General features: G+C 48.0%; 1 protein-coding gene across 5 annotated transcripts in view; it reads left to right on the plus strand.

The window, feature by feature from the left end:
* Positions 1–6,043: 6,043 nt before the first annotated feature.
* PARG (poly(ADP-ribose) glycohydrolase) overlaps positions 6,044–20,668 on the plus strand; it is a 2,316,516-nt gene continuing 2,301,891 nt past the window's right edge. For 2 of the 5 annotated variants that reach the window (XM_069610799.1, XM_069610802.1), the window contains exon 1: positions 6,050–6,537. In XM_069610799.1, the coding sequence (XP_069466900.1) occupies positions 6,366–6,537 (172 nt within the window). In that variant the 5' untranslated portion in view covers positions 6,050–6,365. Of the gene's footprint in view, positions 6,538–20,668 lie in introns of all 5 variants that reach the window. The other 3 variants (XM_069610801.1, XM_069610798.1, XM_069610800.1) reach the window with 3 other exon arrangements.

Consider the following 20,668-nt stretch of genomic DNA (forward strand, 5'->3'; position numbering starts at 1 on the left):
ACACCTTGTTCAGGGTCCTCATGAGTCTTTCAGCTTCCCCATTGGCCCTGGGCCAGAGTGGCGATACCTTGCGGTACTGAATTCCTTTTTCTTTCAAGTACTGTGCAAACTAGTTCCCCGTGAACAGCGGCCCATTGTCCGAGCATGAGATCTCCGGGAAGCCATGGGTCGCAAACATCTTGTCCAAAGCCACGATGGTGTGTTCGCTCGCCGTTGATTCCACCACCTCCACTTCCGGATATCTCAACCATTGATCGACTACGGCCAAAAAGTACATGCCCCTCCCGGTAGACCCAAAGTCTGCATGGACTGTGCCCCACAGGCTTTCAGTTCTTTCCATGGAGCTGATGGGTGGAGCTTTCTTAATGGGACTAGCTGCCTGACAGGGCAGGCACCTCTTCACATGCAGTTCCACTAGGTTTTCCAGGTCTGGGAACCACACTTTGGGTCTCAGCCGCGCCTTGGTTTTCGCAACCCCCTGGTGACCCTTGTGTGCCAGCTCCAGAACTCGAGCCCTCAGTGACTGCGGAATGACAATCTGTCGTCTACGCAGCAGCAACCCATTGTCCGATAACGAGAGTTCATCCCTTACCCTCCAAAGTGCCTGGAGATCTCTCTGGGCCCTGACATATCGCCTGGCATTGTTCTGGAGCACCTCTTTCCAATCTCCACTTCTTATCGGTGCCTGTATGATGTGGAATACCTCGTTGGATGACAACTCTTCAGCCACTACCTCTCGACACAGCGCCACCAGCATCGCACTCTCCACAATTTTGTTCACGAATACCTGGCACTCCACCAGCTCATTGGATCCCTGCGCTCTCCCATAGTTCGGGTGGCAGGATAGGTAATCCGCCGGATTGTTCGTCCCCGGCCTGTACACAAGCCTAACCCCATATTCAATAAGTGCCAGCATCCAGCGCTCGATCCTCGGGGGAGGCTTCGATGACACACCCACCAGAATGGGCAGAAGCAGTTTGTGGTCCGTCACGACCGTGACGGGCTTTCCAAGTATGTACAGGCAAAAATGCCGGCAGCCCCATAGGATGGCCAATGCCTCCCTCTCAATCTGCGAATAGCGTCTCTCAGTGTCCGTGAGGGCCTTGCTCGTGTAGGCGATGGGTCGCATGTCCCCTCTGGTGTCTGACTGCATGAGAACCGCACCCAGTCCCACCGGGCTGGCATCAACGACAATCTCCGACTCGGCGGTAGGGTCAAAGTAAGCCATTGTGTCTCGATCTGAGAGAGCACGCTTAATCTCCAGGAAGGCATCCTGTTTCCTCTTGTCCCACACCCAGGTAGCGTCGTTTTTGGTCAAAGCTCGGAGCGGTTCAGACAGGGACGCCAGACCTTTGATAAATCGCTCACAGTAGTTCACCATCCCCAGGAAACTACGTACCTCTGTGGGGGATTGGGGCGCCACCGCCTCGTGGATGTCCTTAATTTTCTCGGGGTCTGGCGACACGCCGTTGGCGTGGAATATGAATCCATAGAATCCAATGCGATCCTTGAAAAATGTGCACTTCCCGCTATGTAAAGTAAGGCCTAGCTCACTCAGCCTCTGTAGCGTGCACTCCAGTCTCTTCATGTGTTCGGCCCGGGACTCCGCAAAAACCAGAATGTTATCACTCATATTAAGTACCGCTTTGAGACCAGCTAGTGCTCCCCTGATGGCATTTTGGAAGACTTCCGCCGCGGAGGAAATTCCAAAACTTAGGCGTTTAAACTGATAGAGGCCCTCATGAGTAGTAAAGGTTGTAATGTACCTCGGGTCTGAGTGGAGCTCCAGCTGGTGATACCCCAACCTCAGATCCAGCTTGGAGAACACCCTGGCCCCTTGCAGCTCACCCACGATGTCGTCCAGCGTGGGCATAATGTGCCTTTCCCGTTTAATGGCAGCGTTCGGGAGACGCATGTCCACGCAGATGCGGACGGCACCTGGCTTAGGTTTGGGCACCACTACAATGGGTGATACCCAGGGCGTCGGCCCTTCTACTCTCTCAATGCTGTCCATCTCTACGAGGAGCTGCAGTTCCTTCTCCACCTGTGCCCGGAGGTGGAAAGGAATTTGTCGATGCTTTAGGGCAGTGGGCCGGATAGTGTCATCGATGTGCAAACGCACTGGGGGAGCCTTCAAATTGCCCACCCCTTGAAAAATGCTGGAGAACTTGTCTAGGAGCTGATCCGTGTCTACCTCGAAAATTTTGCGGTCAAAATGCACGAGGTCCTGCGCCTCTGACGCAGCACAGCTCAGGAGTGAGTGCGGGCTGACGTCTGTGACGAAAAATCTTGCTTTGATGGACCTGTCCCCTCGAGTCACTGGTGCAACGAACACACCCTGAATGGGTAGCGGTGTGTCATCACCAAAGGTGAATATCTTGGCCCTTGACATGTCCAGCGGGGGGGGGGCGGGGATGGCCTTGTAGTGTTCAGTGGCTAGTACGCAGACAGAGGCCCCAGTGTCAATCAAAACCTGTGTGGGGGCACCTTTGAATGTCCACAACGCATGTGGGCTGTTGCCTCTTCTTCACTCATGTTGCGAGGTTTGAAATGAAGAAGATTTCCTCTTCATCTTCCTCCTCCTCAGCGATGTTGAGCCTCTGGGTGTCCTGCTCCAGCAAGGGGATGCTACGTTGTCTCCTGAAGCCACCTCCACTCGCCCTTGCCGGCCCTCGATGCGTGGTAACCGGGGCAGCCGCGCGACATATCCTGGCATAATGACCAGGAGTGTTGCACCTTCCCCAGACTCTCGTTTTGGCCGGACAGTCCTCCGAGTGGGGCAGATCGTACCCACAGTATTGGCATATGGCAGCATTCCCTTGCGCAGGAGCCGCCTCCTGGCGCGTCTGACTCCAGTGAGTTTTCGACGGGCCTGCCTCCCCACTGCAAACGCCTCCTCACATTTGCCAGGGCGCACTGCTGCGTCCATCTTTGCACCCCTCGTCTCGGCAAGCTCATACACCCTGCCACTGTCTAATATTTGGGTTAGAGTCCTACCTGGCTCCCGCAGAATCTGTCTGCGCAGTTTGCCGGAACTGCAACCTTGGATTACTTGATTGCGGATCATGTTTTCATCGTTGTCCCACCTGCAGGTGCTTGCCATTTGCTGCATGACATTCGCAAAACTTGTCGAGAGATTCATCCTCGTGCTGCTTCTCACCACAAAACAGAAACCTCTCGAACTCAACATTGGATAACGTAATGAAATAGTTCTGGCATGCCGTTTTGACAGCTGCATACGTCACCACCTGCAAATTTAGGGACTCATATATGCGTAGAACGTCCATGCCCACCGAATAGAGCAGAGTGGCCCTTTTTACATCATCATCGGTCTCACCGGTGGCTGTGAAAAACATGTCCAATTTCTTGATCCACAGGAGTCCTTTTGGGCCCAATTTTGAGGGTGGGCCAGACTTGTCAAATTCTTGCATTGGCGGCAACATGCCATGCTGCCCACGCATCACTCTGGGCAGTGCGGTAGCTTCTCCGTCGCTGTCCGCCATTCTTTCACAGGTCGCACAGGCACCTCCCACTGTCCTGGAGGCCGCAAACCTGACTTCACGCGGACATGCACGCATCTTGTTGTGTGTACTGCACTGCCCTGGTGTGCATCAGCCTTATCACCTGCCATAGGCACCAAGATGTGGCCTCAAAGGCCTCTTCAACGCTCCAACGTGAAGAGCCCCTCCTCACCGGTCTTCTCCGCGGTCCTCCGGGTTGGAGAACCAGAGGGGTTCCAAAAATTGAAGATATGTATCTCCTTCAGCACGTGGGCAGCACACGAGCACCCTTGCGGGCCGCTACTACCTCACGCGTGAGATTGTAAATGGCCGCCATCACTCGTGTCGGGTCCGTGGTGTGTTGGGGAAGAAATCAGCCGTGGACACGCCCGCGCGTGTCAAACTGTCTCCCTTGCCACACCCGTCCTCGTCGCCAATATGATGGGCACACCCGTGCCTCGGGCCGCCCCGTACTTGCATATACACACACACACACACTGACTGACATAATGAGGAACACGTCTGTGCCGTACAGGGACCTGGCGGCAACTGCCCCACAGACCGTCTTTATTCATACCGCGCATGCGTGGGCCACAGCGAGGCTCGCGCATGCGCGCCTTCAGTTCAAGACATCACAAAGAGCAGCTTGACCTAAGCCACGAAGAACCCCGCATGTCAGCATACGATGGAGACAAGGATACCGGGCTCCGGAGAGATCGGAGAAGACAGGTGAACATAGCTCTCAACCATTTGTGTTGCAAAGGCGGGTGAAACCACTCGATTTTGTTTTTGGCGGGTGAGACGCCCATTGGAATGCATGGGCGTGCAGCAGGCTTGGCGGGTGAGTCAACCCTTTAAAAGGCGGGTGGCACCCGCCAAAAGCGTGTGAGTTGAGAGCTATGCAGGTGAAGCATAATGACTATGTAATGGAGTAAGTTTTGTGTGTTCAAAAAAGGGAGGTATGTAGAGCGTACTCATGAGACTCGGTAGCGGCGAGTTCTCACGAGATGTCCTTCAATAAAGATCGCAAAGCAGCGACAGCCTTCAGTACAGCCATAAGAGGCGGCAGCTCCTGGCGCTCCTCATGAGAGTGCATACGTGCCAACCCTACGGATTTAGGCGGTAAGATACCGCTTTTTAAGCAGTTCTACCGCCTACCGATTTTCATCTAATAACTACAGATTTACAGGCCTGGCTGCCTCTGTCCGAGGCCCAGAGAGCTGCAGCATCTCCAAGGGGCGTGTTAATGGCCCATCATGTCATTATTTTGATTTATGACAGAGACCTTGAAACAGACACTCTCTGCCCTGTGCACAGCAGGTAGTCTTAGTGTCAGAGGTGGTGACGGCATATAGTGATGCAGCCATAATGGGGGTGTATGAGCACAACCACATAAACATGGTTCTTGTGCTAGACTATATTGCGGGAAAACAATCGTGAAAATGCTTCTGTGCACTCCTGGTGACTTATATCTATTTGATTTTTTCATGTGTTAACCTATACAACTGACCTAAAACTGTGTGGCTTCTTATCATTCTTTGAAGACTGTGTGCTGTAAAATGCACCATTTTCACCCATTATTTAAAAACCTTTCAAGAATTACAGAATATGCACTCCCACCAACTCCCTAAACTCCCAAATCCTTGGTACAGCCTACCTCGCTATGCACAAACCCTTGTGTATTTGTGGGAAACATTTACTTGCTCTAAATAAAATGTCACTAGCCTCTGCTGTTCATTTAGCAATCTGACTTCTAATGATGCTTAGAAGCTTAGGAGAGACCACGCATGACACTCATTTACGGTCATTATTTCTGGACCATATGTCAGGTTATGTTATTTCCTGTGATGTTATGAGGTTAGAGGTCATGTGATGTAATTTCCTTTGATGTCATTATTAAGTAATTACTATTTTTGAACCTTCAAGAATCCTACAGATTTTTGGTCACAGAATGTTGGCAAGTATGAGAGTGGAGCTAGGACCTCTCCAGAGTACAGGTACTCTGGTTACTGCCTAAAGACACCAAGACATGTATGGCAGTGTGCATAGCTCTCAACCATTTATGTCGCAAAAGCGGGTGAAAAAACCCTTTACTTTTGGCAGGTGAGAGGCCCATTGAAATGAATGGGCGTGCATGAGGTTTGGCGGGTGAGTCCACTGTTTACAAGGCGGGTGACACCCGCCAAAAGCGTGTGAGTTGGGAGCTATGCAGTGTGGCAACTGGCTAACGTAAATAGTTACTGTTGATGCAGCTAAGAAAGTAGCAGCACTCATGAAGAATGTCTAATTATTACACAACAACATAGTGCTACTTTTGTGTTTTCTGGTGGATTCGAGTTTTTTATTTTGAAAAGCTGGACAGCATAGCTCTAATAGCAGATGTTTTACTCTGGCTCCTGCCCTCCTTCCCGCTCATTAATGGTCAGGTAAAGTGTAAATGCATTAACTTGCACTGATACAGATAGAGCAGAAGATGTAAGGTGTACGTTGTCTGGGACGTACGTACATTTAAGTCACGTGACGAGAACTCGTTGCTAGGTACTTTCTTCTAATAGGAACTAGTCCCGCTTCTCTTTAGGGAGTGACTGAGTAAAGACGATAATTTGTAATAGTGTACATTGGTACATTGCAGTGCACTGTAAGTCTTGCATGCAGGTCTTATTAAGTACGTCCTGCAGAAACAGTGTTCAGTAAGGTCGATTGCGCACGGGGCTTCATTTGGCGTGCATAATAGGGTTTGCAGGGCAATACTTTTGGAGCAGACTATACGCAAGGAATACCATGCACGATGACAGGTAGACTGTGGCTTCTGACTTCTCCTCGTCAAAATCACTATACTTCTCTAACCACTGATGCACGTTCAGCATGAGTGCAGGTTCTAGGGGGGAGCCCGTTAGTAAGAGAGCCAAGTTGGGCATTAGCACCGACACTAAACAGAAACAGTCTGGGGTGAATGAGAAACAAACAAAGCAACAGCATCGTTCTCACAGCCAACAGGAGGACCAAGGGCCCAGGAGAAGCAAAGTACCCACCACAGGTAAACTAAATGTTTTCAAGTTCCTGATTACGTGTTAATGAAGCGAAACTGCAAACTTAAAAGCACGATGGTTCCAAAGGCATAGATAAATCAAAACCCTAATACTCTACCCCCTGCATATCCACAACAAAAGCACATTTCAGGAACTTAAACGGACTGGGTCCACTCCACTACTACCGTTCCAGCTGCTGTATATATACAGTGCTTCAAATGGAAAATAGAAGTGCAGGTACTCACCAGTCTAGGTTTAATTGGGCGGATGCTCAGCCTCGGCGTTGTCCAAAAATGCTGGGGCCCTGGCAGGGCTACTCGCACCCTTTTATTAGTTTCACTCTTAATGACCTTCTCTGTGCGCCTTTTTAGCTGTCTATCTCAACCCTTCTTACCCCACCCGACCATTGCATATCACCTGTCTGCACAGCAACATATGTTAATGTTAAAGGATATTTGTACCGCGCACTACCACCAGAGTGGTCCTCTGGCGGATCTGAAAAGGAAAGGGGGTAAGGGGTCAGTTAGTGGGAACGAGTGGGATAAGTGCAAGAGAGCAGTGATGTGCTCTTGGCAGCTTCAGTTCGGTTAACGCCGTTCGCTGAGCTTAAGGGTGCTTTCTGGTCGGTAGCCGTTGTGTGCTGTTGTTCGAGGCTATGTGTGGCTTGTTTTGTTGTTGCGGTGTAGTGAAGTTTGAGTCATTTGCTCTGCTTTAGGGTTATGGTTGTGTTTGGTTATAGAGGTGTATGTAGAGGGGTGAAATTGTTAATGGCTTGGTTTTGGCCTGGCTATCTAGAAGTGATGTGTGCTGAATTTCGACGTTCTTTCTAGATGTAGCGTGTGAATATCTCTGCATTGCAATCTAGATCCGGCACTGGCCAATATTCACAATCCTGTCTATATATGACGCACAACAATATTCACAATTGCATCCAAATGTGGCACTGGGACACCTTTAAAAATCCTGTCTAGATGCGAAGTAAGCTTGCATTCATAATTCTATCTAAATGTGGTATTGGTAATATTCCCAATGCAGTCTAGATGTGGCACTGGCCGACATTCACATTCCTGACTAGATGTGACCCAGGCTAATGTTCACAATTCTAGCTAAGTGTAGCATGTGCTAACATTCACAGTTCTAAGTCTGGCACTTGCTAACATTCACAATTCTATCCAAGTGCGACACTTGCCAACATTCACAATCCTATTCAGATGCGACACAGGCTAATGGTCACAATTCTATCTAAGTGTAGCATGTGCTAACATTTACAGTTCTAAGTATGGGACTTGCTAACATTCATGATCCTGTCTACATGCAATGCAGGCTAATGGTCACAATTCTAAGTGTGGCACTTGCTATTATTCACAATCCTGTCTAGATGCGACACAGGCTAATGTTCATAATTCTAAGTGTGGCACTTGCTAACATTTGCAAACAGATACATGCACCTTGCAGTGGGCAAAACATTGCAGATATCAGAGCAATGATCCGTAATGACCGCTTTGGGTCTTGACAGGCAACATTGTTAATGTTATGTTATATTTGTCCAGTATGTATATTGAGTCCATCACCCCAGTAGTGGTTTTATGGCACCTGATTTTGTACGAGACTTAGTGTTCTGTGAGCCCAACAGGGGGTCGCCAGACTTTCGTCCGTGGATAGGAAAGAAGAGGGTTGGGTGGTGAGGTGAAGGAAAAGGAAGATTAGACAGTGGCCACAACAATTGCGGAGGGTAACGGATAGTGATTGTGGTAGTATGGATGCATTGTTTTTAATTTTGTTTAGTTCTGCATGTGAGAACATTTCTCTAATACACGCTTAGGTTTACTGTGAGGGTACTATCTAGACCAGCTGGTGCTTGGAATTAAATGTAGTTGATATATGGTTGTGTGATGTACTTGAGAGGTGCTAAAACTGTCCCTAATGGTGTAGAGTATTTTCACAGATTACTTTGTAAGAAACAGTCCCTATGTTCAGGGCAAGAATTGTGTTTGCTAAGCCAGTTAACAGAAGTGTTGGCACCAACAGTTGGACGTGCATAGGCACATGCATGCAGAATACATGGTATGAGGGTATAGGCAGAGAAGAAGAGAAATGATTCGCTAGAGACAAATTAATATTAAAATCCAAATAATATGGGCTAGTTATCATTCACCATGGTTTTTTAGGTGGATGAGCCATAGAAGGATTGTAATGTCCTGATAACGTGGGAGTGGAATACGGTCGAATAGTATATAAGAGCCCTGTGTGGTAAGATAAATGATACTTGAAAATAAGATGCAAAGCCCACCCTTCAGATGTACAGTGCAGTGTAATGACCTGTGTACCATGAATATAAAATGAAGCAGCTACAGCTAGATAGGTCATGAAGCGACCTAAGTCTACAACGGGTCTATGCAGCTGACATCAAGGTCAATAATACATCATGTGCCCAATTGGTGTGAGTGCATTGCCAATTGGAGGCATGTGTAAATTGGAAATGCACCTTTATTGGGGCATTGTAGAAACGGACCATATTTGATAACGGGCATTGCACAAACTAAGTGGCCATTTGCTGATATGTAATATGTTTTGGCATTATTTGTGATGTGGTTTTGTGCTGATTGGGGTGTTCAATGAAAGTATAGGGAAAATAATGTGCTAACATTTATTTCTGATATATTGTGTTGGTGATGTGGAATGTTTAGGCACTACTTTTTTCAGTTTTTCCAAAAACCTTTGCAAGAGCAATGCAATGCAAGAACACCTATGGAGCAAGGTGAGAATGTTAACAGCACAGACGAGAGCGGTGGACAGAAAATTTGGAAAATTCTCTATGCTACCGGCCATCAACTTTTATAAAGGGAAGGTGGTCCCATCGATCATTTACGGCATGGAAGCTTCATTAAACATCCCCAGAAGCGTGTGGCAGAAGCTGGAAGGCCACGTCTGGAAGTCTGTTTTGGGTTTACCGAAGTCAAGTTCCATGCCCGCGATCAGGCGGGAACTAGGCCTTGTCTCGCTAGCCTCGCTGGTAGAACAAAGCAAAATGAGATTATGGAGAAAAATCTTGATGTCGGGCACCCTACCAATTTACAACATTATCGCAGAAGAACTAAAGAGTGGCTCATGTAAGGCTTTCAAGATGTGGGCTACAAGACTCCAACTCATCTTGACAGAAATAGCCTGTACAGAAGATCATCTGATATCCAATCCGGACCGGGTGAAACGGAAAATGGAATGGAGGGACAGGATCTCGACAATTGAAAAAGCCAGTACTAATAAACTACTGGCCCACCTCCCGCCAACATTTAACAAAGTCAAAAAACCGCAAAACTATTGCCTGAAATTCCCAAACAAAGTCATGCGATGTATGATCTTGAAGGCTAGACTCAATCTACTAATGACGCACGAAATCTTAGCCATCCGCAGTCCGGCAACGGACAACATCTGCCGCTTATGCAAGAACATGGACAAAGTGGAAACCTTGAAACATCTGACGCTCCAATGCCCGATGACCAAACAAAGCAGAGCCACATACCTTCAACCTCGACTCCAAGGAGTAACAACAGTAGAGGAAGAGGTTTGGTGGAACAGGCTAATCTCAGGAGAGACAACACGTTGGTCCTTGACATTGGTGAAACTAATAGAAGCAGCCTTTAGATTGATAAACCAGCTAGGTTCAGCGAGAGAGTCACTGAAATCAGGAGACTAAAGCTCAAAGGCAAAGAGGGAGGCATCTGCATTGCTTAAAAACCAAACAAGAAAAGAGACTGTGAGGAAAGGAATCCGGACTCGGAAGCACTCGTTTTTCGTTTTGGGATTCTCTAAGTTGGGAAAACCCTTGTAAAAATTAAAAATGTATTTTTAATTAAAAATTCAAGTAAAAAAAAAAACCCTTTATTTAGTTGAACATGTTGTGGGTACAAAGACGAGCTGTAAGACAAGTTCAGCTTAGGCAATAAGGAAACATATTGAGCAAATGAGATACATTGCAAGATGGAGCCCCATTCCGCCCACCCCCCCCCCCATATACAGTGTCGGACAAGCCACCATTCCGGGTGCAGTTCAGTGTCATAGGGAGGAAAAGTGTCGCAATAAGAGGTGCCTGGCAACAATCACAGGATAGTTCTCCGTAAAGTCAATGAACGGGGTCCAGACCGAGACCTAATTAGCATATCATCCTTCACATTATGCCAAAATTTTATCAGCAACCAACATGTCGCACATCTTGACTCACCACATTTGAGCCACCAGGCCTACAGCGGAGTTCCAGGTCCGGGCAGTAGTCAATTTCACTGCCAGAAGAAAAGGCCCAATTAAGGTGGCCATTGGGCCCGTGAGATGGAACAGACCAGCCCCTGTGTCCCCCAAAATCACCACCCGTGGCTCCACAGGTAGAGACAATCCTGTAACGCCCTTTATTTTCGAGAGCACCTCCTTCCAAAAGAGGCACACCCTGGGACACAACCACACCATATGAAAAAGAGACCCCAATGCATCATAGCCCTGCCAGCAGTTAGCGGAATAATCCTTGACCATGTGATGCAACCTTTCTGGCGTGAGATACCACCTATTACAGAATTTGTAGGAACATTCCCTATCTGTGACGCACTGGAGGATTTAAGCATCCTACCCCATATCCTCAATCATTCCTCGTCCTCAATGGGCCCTCCCAAGTCAGCTTCCCAGTTAGCTATATAAGGCAGGTGCACAATAGGGTCCCCCGTGTCTAGAAGTTTATATAACCTCGAGATGTCCCCTCGCCAGCCCCTCTTGCAGTGTTAACTCGAGAGCAGACAGCGGTCTAGTAGCTCACTTCTTTGTGAGTGGTTGAGCAGCCCAGTCCCACAATTGAGCATAGTTTCCCGCAAGTCAAAGGAGCGTTTAATTTCCTCAAAAGTCATTGGACTACCATCTTTATAGAGCTGTTGTAGATTCATAAAACCACCCGCTACCCACCTCCCAGAAGCCTCACGGCCAGGCAGAAAGCAGGGTTTTGTCCCATATAAGTGTAAGGGGCACCAACCCCATGGACATACCCCATCTGCGAAGGGCTCTTCTCATGTAATACAGGGTGCATTTGGTTGTTGCCAAAAGGGAGAATCCCCTCTCCTGCGCCCGGGAGCTCCTGTCCATAAGGCAGTTGACACTAATTTACCACAGAGTAGGCCTGTTCAATCAGTTTCCACTTTGGTCACAAGTCGGGCACACTCCAGGTAAGAGCATGAGAAAGCTGCGCTGCTAAGTTGTAGCGGAAAATATCAGGGACTCCGAGGCCCCCCACACTCATTGGCCTTACCAGTACTCTCCTGGATATTGTAAAGCGCTTATTCCCCCAGATAAATTTAAAAAGCTTCCCCTGGAGTGTACGTAGATCCGAATCGGGGATCCTCACCGGCAGCGCCGAATATAGGTAAAGCAGGCACGGAATCGGATTCATTTTGACCGTAGCATTGCGACCAAACCAGGATATCTCCTGACGTCCCCACCTGCCCAAGTCCTTGGCCAGCTCCTGTAACAGCGGTGGAAAATTAGCCCGAAACACCTCAGTGACTCTGCTAGGAATACTAACACCCAAGTAGGGAATGGACTCCCGGGCCCACTGTATTGGGGGTAGGGCCCTGATGGCACTCTCTCCTGGTGCCTCAGCAACACATCCAGCCCATGCGATATATTGTAGTTTACTTGGAAACCAGACGCATGGCCAAGTCATCTATCTCATGTAGAACTGCCTCCAGGGAGGAGCAGGTATTAATCAGGGTGAAGGACATCATCTGCATAGAGAGACACCTTATAGGCTGCCTCCCCAACTCAGACTCCCTCTATAGCCCCATTAGCTCTAATTCAGCTAGCAAATGGTTCCATACATATGGCAAAATTCAACAAGGATAGTGGGCAGCCCTGTCTCGTGCCCCTGGGGATCGACAGTTGGGGGACAGTCCCCCATTAACCCTAAGGCGTGTGGATTGGTGTTGGTAGATTGCCATGACCCAACTAATGAACCCCAAGCCAAACCCGAAGCGTTCTAGAACCCCCAGAAGGTATCCCCAGTCCATCCTATCGAAAACGTATGAGCGGCTAGTGTGATAATGCCAAAATCTATACCCAAGTGACTCCCCAATTCCAGTAGGCCCAGGACCCGACTCACATTATCCTGCGTGTTCCAACCAACGATAAACCCTGTCTGGTCACTGTCTGAGCTCGGGAATAACCTCCATTTTACGATGGGCCAGGATCTTTGAGTAGAGCTTTGAGTCCATATTAGTGAGGGTCATAGGGTGATACGAGTCAGAAAGTAGCGGATCCTTACCCAGAGTGGGGATCAGAACGGTCATAGAGCACCCCATAGACTGGGCTACCCACTCTGAAGTCACAAAGGAGTTGACAAGATCTACCAGGTGGGGAACCAGGAGGTCACAAAACTTTTTGTAAAAGGGAGTGGTGAAACCATTGGGACTCGGGTGGTCTTATGCTTCAGAGTCTTAATTGCCCATTCTACTTCCCCACCTCAAGAGACTACTGATCCTCGCAGGAGAGGCTGGGCAGATGCGCGTCTACCAGGTATTGTGCCTGGGCCTCCGTTGGTGGGAATTCAGCCCTAAACAGAGAACCGAAATGAGCCTCAAGAATCCACGTTTTATCGACCTCTCCCCGCTGCACCACCCCTTGTTCGTCAGGCAGGGCTAACACTGAGTTCCGGTTCTGGAGCTTGTGCAGTTATGCCACCAGAAGGCGATTGGCTCAGTTTCCATTGGCATAGTAGAACTGTTTGGTTTTTAATATTGCCTGAGCTGTTCTGTCATCCAGATGCGCGTCCAGTTGTTTCTGTGCAACCTGGAGTTCAAGTAATGCCCTGCGAGAGCCCATCCTCTTATGATCCTTCTCAGCCCGGGCAACCTCCTTTTCTAACATCACCCTAACCAGTTGCCTTGCTTTGTTGTAGGCCGCTGTTTTGCTAATGAGCTCCTCCATGACAACCACCTTCATAGTGTCCCACACTCTGTCCTTTTGGGGGTCCAGAATCCTTGTTTTCCCTAAAGTAATTGGAGATGAGCTACCCCAGCTCGCCACTCAAGACGGGGTCTATAAGTACCGAGTCATATAACTTCCTTGGGCGCCCAGGCCTCTCGGGCCTATCCAGTATTGCCACCGACAAAGGGGCATAATCAGACAACGTGCGTGTACCCATCTACACCCCCCCAAACACAGGGGTAGATCGCACTAGGAATAAGGACGAGGTCCAATCCAGAGAAACCCCAGTGAACATGTGAATAAAAGAAGTCCCTCTCCTCCCCATGTGCCAGCAGCCATGTGTCAAATAACCCCAATTCATGGAGGAAGAGGCCAAAAGCCGTAGTATGTTTGAAGTGTAACTTGGTCGGGGGAGAGATTTGTCAACCACAGGGTCGGTACTAGATTAAAGTCCCCTCCTGGTAGAACTTGACCGTCGGTGAAAGGGAGCACCTAAAGTAGGAAGATTTCCAAAAATACACCTTGGCCAACATTCGGGACAGATTGGGACACCATCATGAACATACAGTCCCACAATAGGCCTTTGACACATACATAGCAAACCTGCGGGTCGCAAAGGAATTTGACGTTCGAGATCTGGATTTGCTCCCCCACCAGGATGGCCACACCCTGTTTTTTCTTGCCTGCAGAGGTGAAAAACTGGCTTGGGAATGCCCTATTCTTCATTTGCTTCTCGTCCTGCACAAGCAGGTGGGTCTCCTGCAGGAACACAATGGAGAGAGACATGTCTATTAGTTTGCGCAAAACTGATTTCCTTTTCACAGGGGAATTCAAGCCCTGTACGTTCCCAAAACCATGAGGTCCTCCCCTTCAGCATTCACCCCTACATCAGCCAACATTTCCCTGCAAATCAAGACGCCCAGCTCCCATCGCCACCACCCGAACTGCCCACACATTAATTGCACAACATACCTGCCTGACCCACAGCAAACATTTAGAAACCAACCACCCCGCCCACCAAACATGCTCAAACATTAGCGGCCTCCAGACATCTGGTAACTTGTGGAAATTTCGTTGGGTACCCGACTTGGGAGGGCGGAAAAGAGCCACATCAACTCATCTCAATCCCCAAAGGTTCCCCACTAGCTTCAACACCAGGGAACCCTGCACGCCAAACAAAGAACTGCTAAAAAAAACCAGAATATTCAAGTTTTTCCGTTTGGCCCCTTCACTCGCCTCCGCCTGCACCCTCCGGATTCAGCAGGCTCTCGGCTTTTTTTAGTGATCGTACTGCCCAGCGCCTCCCCTGATTAAAACTGAGAGCAGTAGGAAAGCCCAACCTGTAGGACACTTCCTTTGCACGTAACCACTCAGTCAGTGGGTGCAGTGCCTTTCACTTCACCAAGGTCGTTGACGTCAAATCCTGGTACAAGGATGACATGTTGCGAAAAGTGATGGAAGACAAGAGTCTAGCTGCAGCCATTATGCCTTCCTTCAGTTTAAAGAAATGAACCCGGGACAACACATCGTCAGGCCTGTCCAGGGATAGGGTGTTACGAGACCTGGCCCGAGCAGTCCTGTCAAGTTCAATCTCCTGATCCTCAGGCAGTTCAAGAATGAAACGAAAGAGGTCAGCCACAAAGCTGGAGAGATGCCCTGGATGCAATATTATTTCTGCAGCAACGGTTTTCCCCATCCTCCTGTTTATCTTCCAGGACCTCACAGCCGGCCTCCAAAGCCTCCAGCTGACTGGAGCACTGGCCCACCTCATAGGACTGCTCGCCGAGAGTATCCTCCACCTACGATACCCTGTGCTCCGTCACAGAAACTCTTTTGTCAAGTGCCAGAATCTTGTTGGAGAGTTCCTCTGTACTTTTGTTAATTTCCTTCCAGATCTCAGCCAACAGGTCCTGCAGGTCAGACTTTGTAGACATCTGTGTTAACAAAACTGGGAAGGGGCCAGCTCCATGCACCTGGGCCGGTACCACCTCAGTGCACTTGTGCCTGGCTGTAGGCTGCAGCATTGTAGAAATATCCCCCTTCTTGCCCGTTTTCAGGGTATCGGGTATTCATATCCCTATATATATATATATATATATATATGTATATATATATGTATATATATATATATATGGTCGCCGTATATAATGTCACCGGGAAAAGGGTTGTGGCAACATTATATAGGTGACCATGTATATAGGGACAGGGGCAGCGGGGGTTACGGGGGTGTCCCACGCTCCCTATGAAAAAAAAAAGGGTTTGGGGGCTGCAGGGGTGTCCCCCCGCATGTTCCATGTAATAATGTCCCCACAAAAACCAGCCATTTTTCTGCGATTTCTTTTCATTTTAAGTTTTTTTTGCATAGCAATATTTTTGAGGGGACATTATTACATTGAACCGTTTTTGGAGGTTTAGCCATGATAAAGTTAAAAGGCAGTAGTCAAACCAGCTCGCCTGTGCTGAAAGCTCACCATACCAGAGGACAAGTGGTCTACTAACAGGGTGGCGTCAAGACCCTCGCTCAACCGGTGCAAAGCTGGCCAGCGCTACTCCCAGAGCGAAGGTGTTGGCATCAATGGCAAATCCTCAAGAAGGGCGGAATGTATGACTAAGCCTTCCAGGATTTTGCCAGTAGGGTCGGGATCCGCAGCAGCCCAGGACAACAGCAAAGTTGGAGCCAGCCCCTTCAACCCTTTACCAGAGCAAGCTGCCCACAGTAGGGGCTTAGGGCAAAATATGCCAGGGTAACCAAGCAGGCATTGGGGATGTCAAAGTGCCAGGTGATGTTCACCATCCAACTCGGGGTGGGCTTAAGGGACCCAATACAGCACGATGAACACCAAAATTTCACTTTAAATCCACTGTGTCTCCTGCAGGGTGATCTTAAAATGCCAGTACCTTAGAATACGCTTCAGAAGGACCAGTGAGCCCCAGGCTCTGCACTCAGCATTGGGCGACTTTCCAATTCATTCACTGCCTCTGCCTTCCTGAGCCTCCATCCATCACTCTCCTTCAGGTTGCCCCTCTGTGATGCCTAGACTTCTCCCCCATCCCATCGCCTTGCCAATGGAGATCCATATGAGCAGGACGCCAGTGAGTAGTGCTCCCAAACTGGCTCGAGAAGGAGCCACTGCTAGCCCACAGGGCCTGCGGGCATCCCCACAGCAAAGGCATCGACAGGCGCAGCTATTATGGCCAGAGACGGGCAGAGGGAGCTGCGCTCACCTACGCCAGGTACCGCGATGCCGGTAGGGAGGGGCTTCTGGGCGTTTGTGGGCTCCAGGGCGCGATCACTGCCGTTATGGGTCAGGGGCACCTCTGCTGCTGACACTGGTCAGACCACAGCACAACCACCCCGCAGCACTCACTGGAGGTAGCACCACAGACGGATTGGCGGCTCTCATCCCGTCAAAAGCCTCATATGAGGCTGCTCTGACACAGTGCACCCATCGGAGCTGCACAGCTGATGCACCTTTCTCCTAGCCCGGGCCGCCATCTTTTCCCCCTGGGCAACCACACACCATCGGGGTCAATCCTCAGAACGGAGGTGACCTCAGAGGACCAAATTTGAAGACAACATTGTCATGTGGCACCGGATCAACCTCCTGCCCTCCTTACTTCATTTAGGGTGCCAGGGAAGAGCTACAGCCTCCTTCTCCACCCTCCAAACGCCGGAGACACTTGGGCAGCCATCTTCATGATGGCGTGCCTAGCCGCATACCCATAACATCGATCTGAATGTCACAAGGCTCAATGGAGAAAAAACAGAGGTGTTGGTGGTTGGTACTACATCACCCTCGTTAACGGTACCTTACACAAAACCCCTGATCTCTTTATCTTAGCCCTACTTCTCAGCCTTGTTTCCAAGTAAGAGACCTTTGTGGTAAACCTTTGCGGGTCAACTAAGGGTGGCTTTTCAGAACCCTGCACCAGTAGCGGTTCTGAAAAACCTAACGAGGACTCCTGTTTGTCTCTATGGCCGTACACTGACATATTCTTCTTTTTCTTTTTTTTTCTTTTTTTTATTTGATTTAGTTGCATGCAACTTTTCAAATGAATATACAAAATATATACCAATACAATTCATATGTTATACAAAATACATACAATTAAAATTCCTATGTTACTCAACACAATAGATACAGTACACGATTAAAAATCAAAATAACTTACTCATATTTACGTTTCCCTTACACATGGTAATATTATTCGTAAACATTGAACTAGGGCAATCTGGACCCTTATACGCACATTAGCAAACAACATTTGCCAAATTTGATCACTCTCCAACTCTGTGTGAAGCAAGAACACGTTATTAAAACATCTCGCTTGCACTTCATTTAAGGCATTGCATTCCACCACCAGGTGTTGTAGTGTTTCCCTTTGTTGTAATGATGGACAATATCTGCAATAATTTTGATCGCTCGACAGCAGCTTCATTTTGCAAAGAACCTCACGCTGACATATTCAAAATAGAGAGCTTCGGAGCCAGGACCTCACACAGCAGGACACTCCTAATAGGCGAATGCTGCCAAGAAGGATGGCTGGATTGACTGTGTCTAAGACAGCCGAAAGATCTTAAAAGACCAAACCCTGACATCACTGCCATCAACCAGCCTCCTGATGTAATCCTCTATGGCTATTACAACTGGCTCTGTGTGTTAATTGCCTGAAATCTAGCCTGCTAATCATCATTTATGTTGGCAGATTCTTTGTGCATTGCCGCTTTAATAATTGTGCCTAAGAAGGGGACGCTGTCACAAAGCGTGCTCAGCACTTACCTTGGCACTGGTCCTTGTGCCGGTGGTGTTCGAGTCACCTGCCTTCCCTCAATGCTCTCTTCGGGGCCATTCCAAGATGACGCCTGAGCGCTTCAGCAATGTTTCCCTCATGGCTTGCCTGCCCCCTTCAAGATTGCACCCGGGCTCCCGGGTGAACGGGAGACAAGCCAGCTGTATAAAACTGGGTTAGTAAAGCAGGCGGTGCGCCTCAGTGGTTTATAGACACTCTTTAGTTTTCTGTTGCTCTTCTTCTGACACCCTCTTACCTCCAGTTCCTTCCCTGTCTTTATTGTTGTTCTCCTATATTTCTTACCTTGCCTCTCATGCCCTTGTATTCAGGCTAGCCCACCAAAGAGGGACACAGTAAGATCCAGGGTTGATTCACGATTTCAACCCTGTGTGGGAATATGATCAGCACTGCTTGGGTTTTGCAGTGGGCCCTGGAGCATGGTCAGCAATGTATTGGCCTTGTAGTTGGGATCTGGAATCTGGATGGATGGAAAAGGAATGCAGCGCATGAACGTCAGGAAGAGTGTCTGTCTAGAGTCTTGTTAGGGAAACTGATTTATAATCCATAGTGACATCATCAAAGTATATGAGTAGGACAGGCTTAACTAAACACGTCTCTAACAATGGGATTGGACAAGGGTGATAGTCTCTGCCTTGCTCTCAGCTGGTTGGATTTCCAGAAAATTATGTCAGATTTATGAGGTGAGTTTTACAATGTCCAAAACCTCCCACAATTACTTTACTTAAAATCCATTTTTGTCCTAAATGGCATCATCATACAGTGGAAACATCTAAACACTTACATAAGCAGGTTACATATTTGATGCACATCTAAACACTTACATAAGCAGGTTACATATTTGATGCAGCACGTAGCAGTCCAATCCTCCAGTTTGTGAGACCTTGTTTCGCCCTTCTATCAGTTTTCTGTGCTTTTCAATGGGATTTATATTACTCAGAACTCTATAACTTTAGACATGGGTGTGGATGATCATAAGGGATGTATGTACAAAACTTCGCATTTGCAACATGGATGCTTTTCTTGTAATCTGCAATACTTTGCCATTTCTGTCCCCAAAGTGTCAGTGAATTCTACCATGTTTTAAAAGAAAGCCCATAAAATCACTTTTAAACTGCAAAATTGTTACATTTTTACAAAGTCTTGCTGCAGAGATAAAAGTCCTTAAAGTTTATTTATGAAATGGTCTCTGGAAGCAAATGTCAATCCTTTGTCGATGATATTTGGTCATAGCTTGCAAGCTACCCCCCTAAAGGGCAGGGCCGTCATGGAGATCTCTTCTGAAGCCTTCTGTAGAAATCACAATGATGTGCGACTTTCTTCTCACATGTCCTTGTCCTGGAAATTTCATTGTCAGTGGGCTCAGCCTAGACTAGATTCTTTCCCACCCTGTAATTATCAGTGGGGTGTTAGTCTCTGCAGAGAGTTTATGGTGTGGCTCCCTTCCTAGGGAGAAGCTTTAACTCTGCCAACCGGAATAACCTGTTTTTGACAGCTTGCAAATCCAGCCAAGGCAGTTTAAAACCTTTATTTTCTGATATTTGGTCCTGAATTAAAACAAGCCTGTGGAATAAAATAGCCCATGTATGTATTTTCAGCAGCCACAAACCCCTTCATATTGCTAGGTAATGGCAGGCTTTCATTCAACAGTTTACTTTTTAAACAGGCATTTTTCTCCTTTAGTTTTGCAAAGCCCATTTTTACACATGTGGTGATAACTGCTAGCATTTCCTTTCAAATTCGATTTTGCCATCTGACTTCCCAATATTGCCTTGCAGCCATGGTTATTTTCCTGAGTGCAGGGGTTTTGTCTGAAGCACAGGTGCATTGAAACTGACATGGCTCAGATAGCTGGAGTCTCTTTTGAACTACTGGGCTTTGATACATTTGTAAAGAAATTAACGTGTTTTCCGGTGTGGGAAAAGTGAAGCTCCTTGTTGATTTTTTTCAAAGTTAATTTGACAGGGCCTGTCATCCAGAAATCATCCCTGGTTTTGCTGAAGCACAATGAGATATCCTGAGCATGGCAGGGCCTTATTGATCAGTTTCTTAAGAAAGAACAGAGGGGATTAGCGTCAAAGCAGCATTTTTTTTAAAGGTGAAAAAGCTTCTATTTCAATGGGGATTTTGGGGTTTTCAGCAAAGCAGTGCTGCCTTTTCACTTTCTTCCTTTTGTATGTGTCAGAACACTCTGGCACGCTCTTTTAGTGTGTCCCCTTGTTCCATTCTGCCCAATGTATGCTTGGCAAGAAGGTGCAGCCATCTTTTCATTGCTGCAAAATGCAGTTTTGAGGCCATGGCACTCAAAGGAGCCAGCCAGCCATTTTGCTGTTTCTGCGCAAATGCAGCTTGGTGATGTGGGCAAATACTGTTGAG

This window comes from Ambystoma mexicanum, chromosome 8, assembly GCF_040938575.1.
Source record: "Ambystoma mexicanum isolate Mex_15411 chromosome 8, UKY_AmexF1_1, whole genome shotgun sequence".
Taxonomy (NCBI): Eukaryota; Metazoa; Chordata; class Amphibia; order Caudata; family Ambystomatidae; genus Ambystoma; species Ambystoma mexicanum.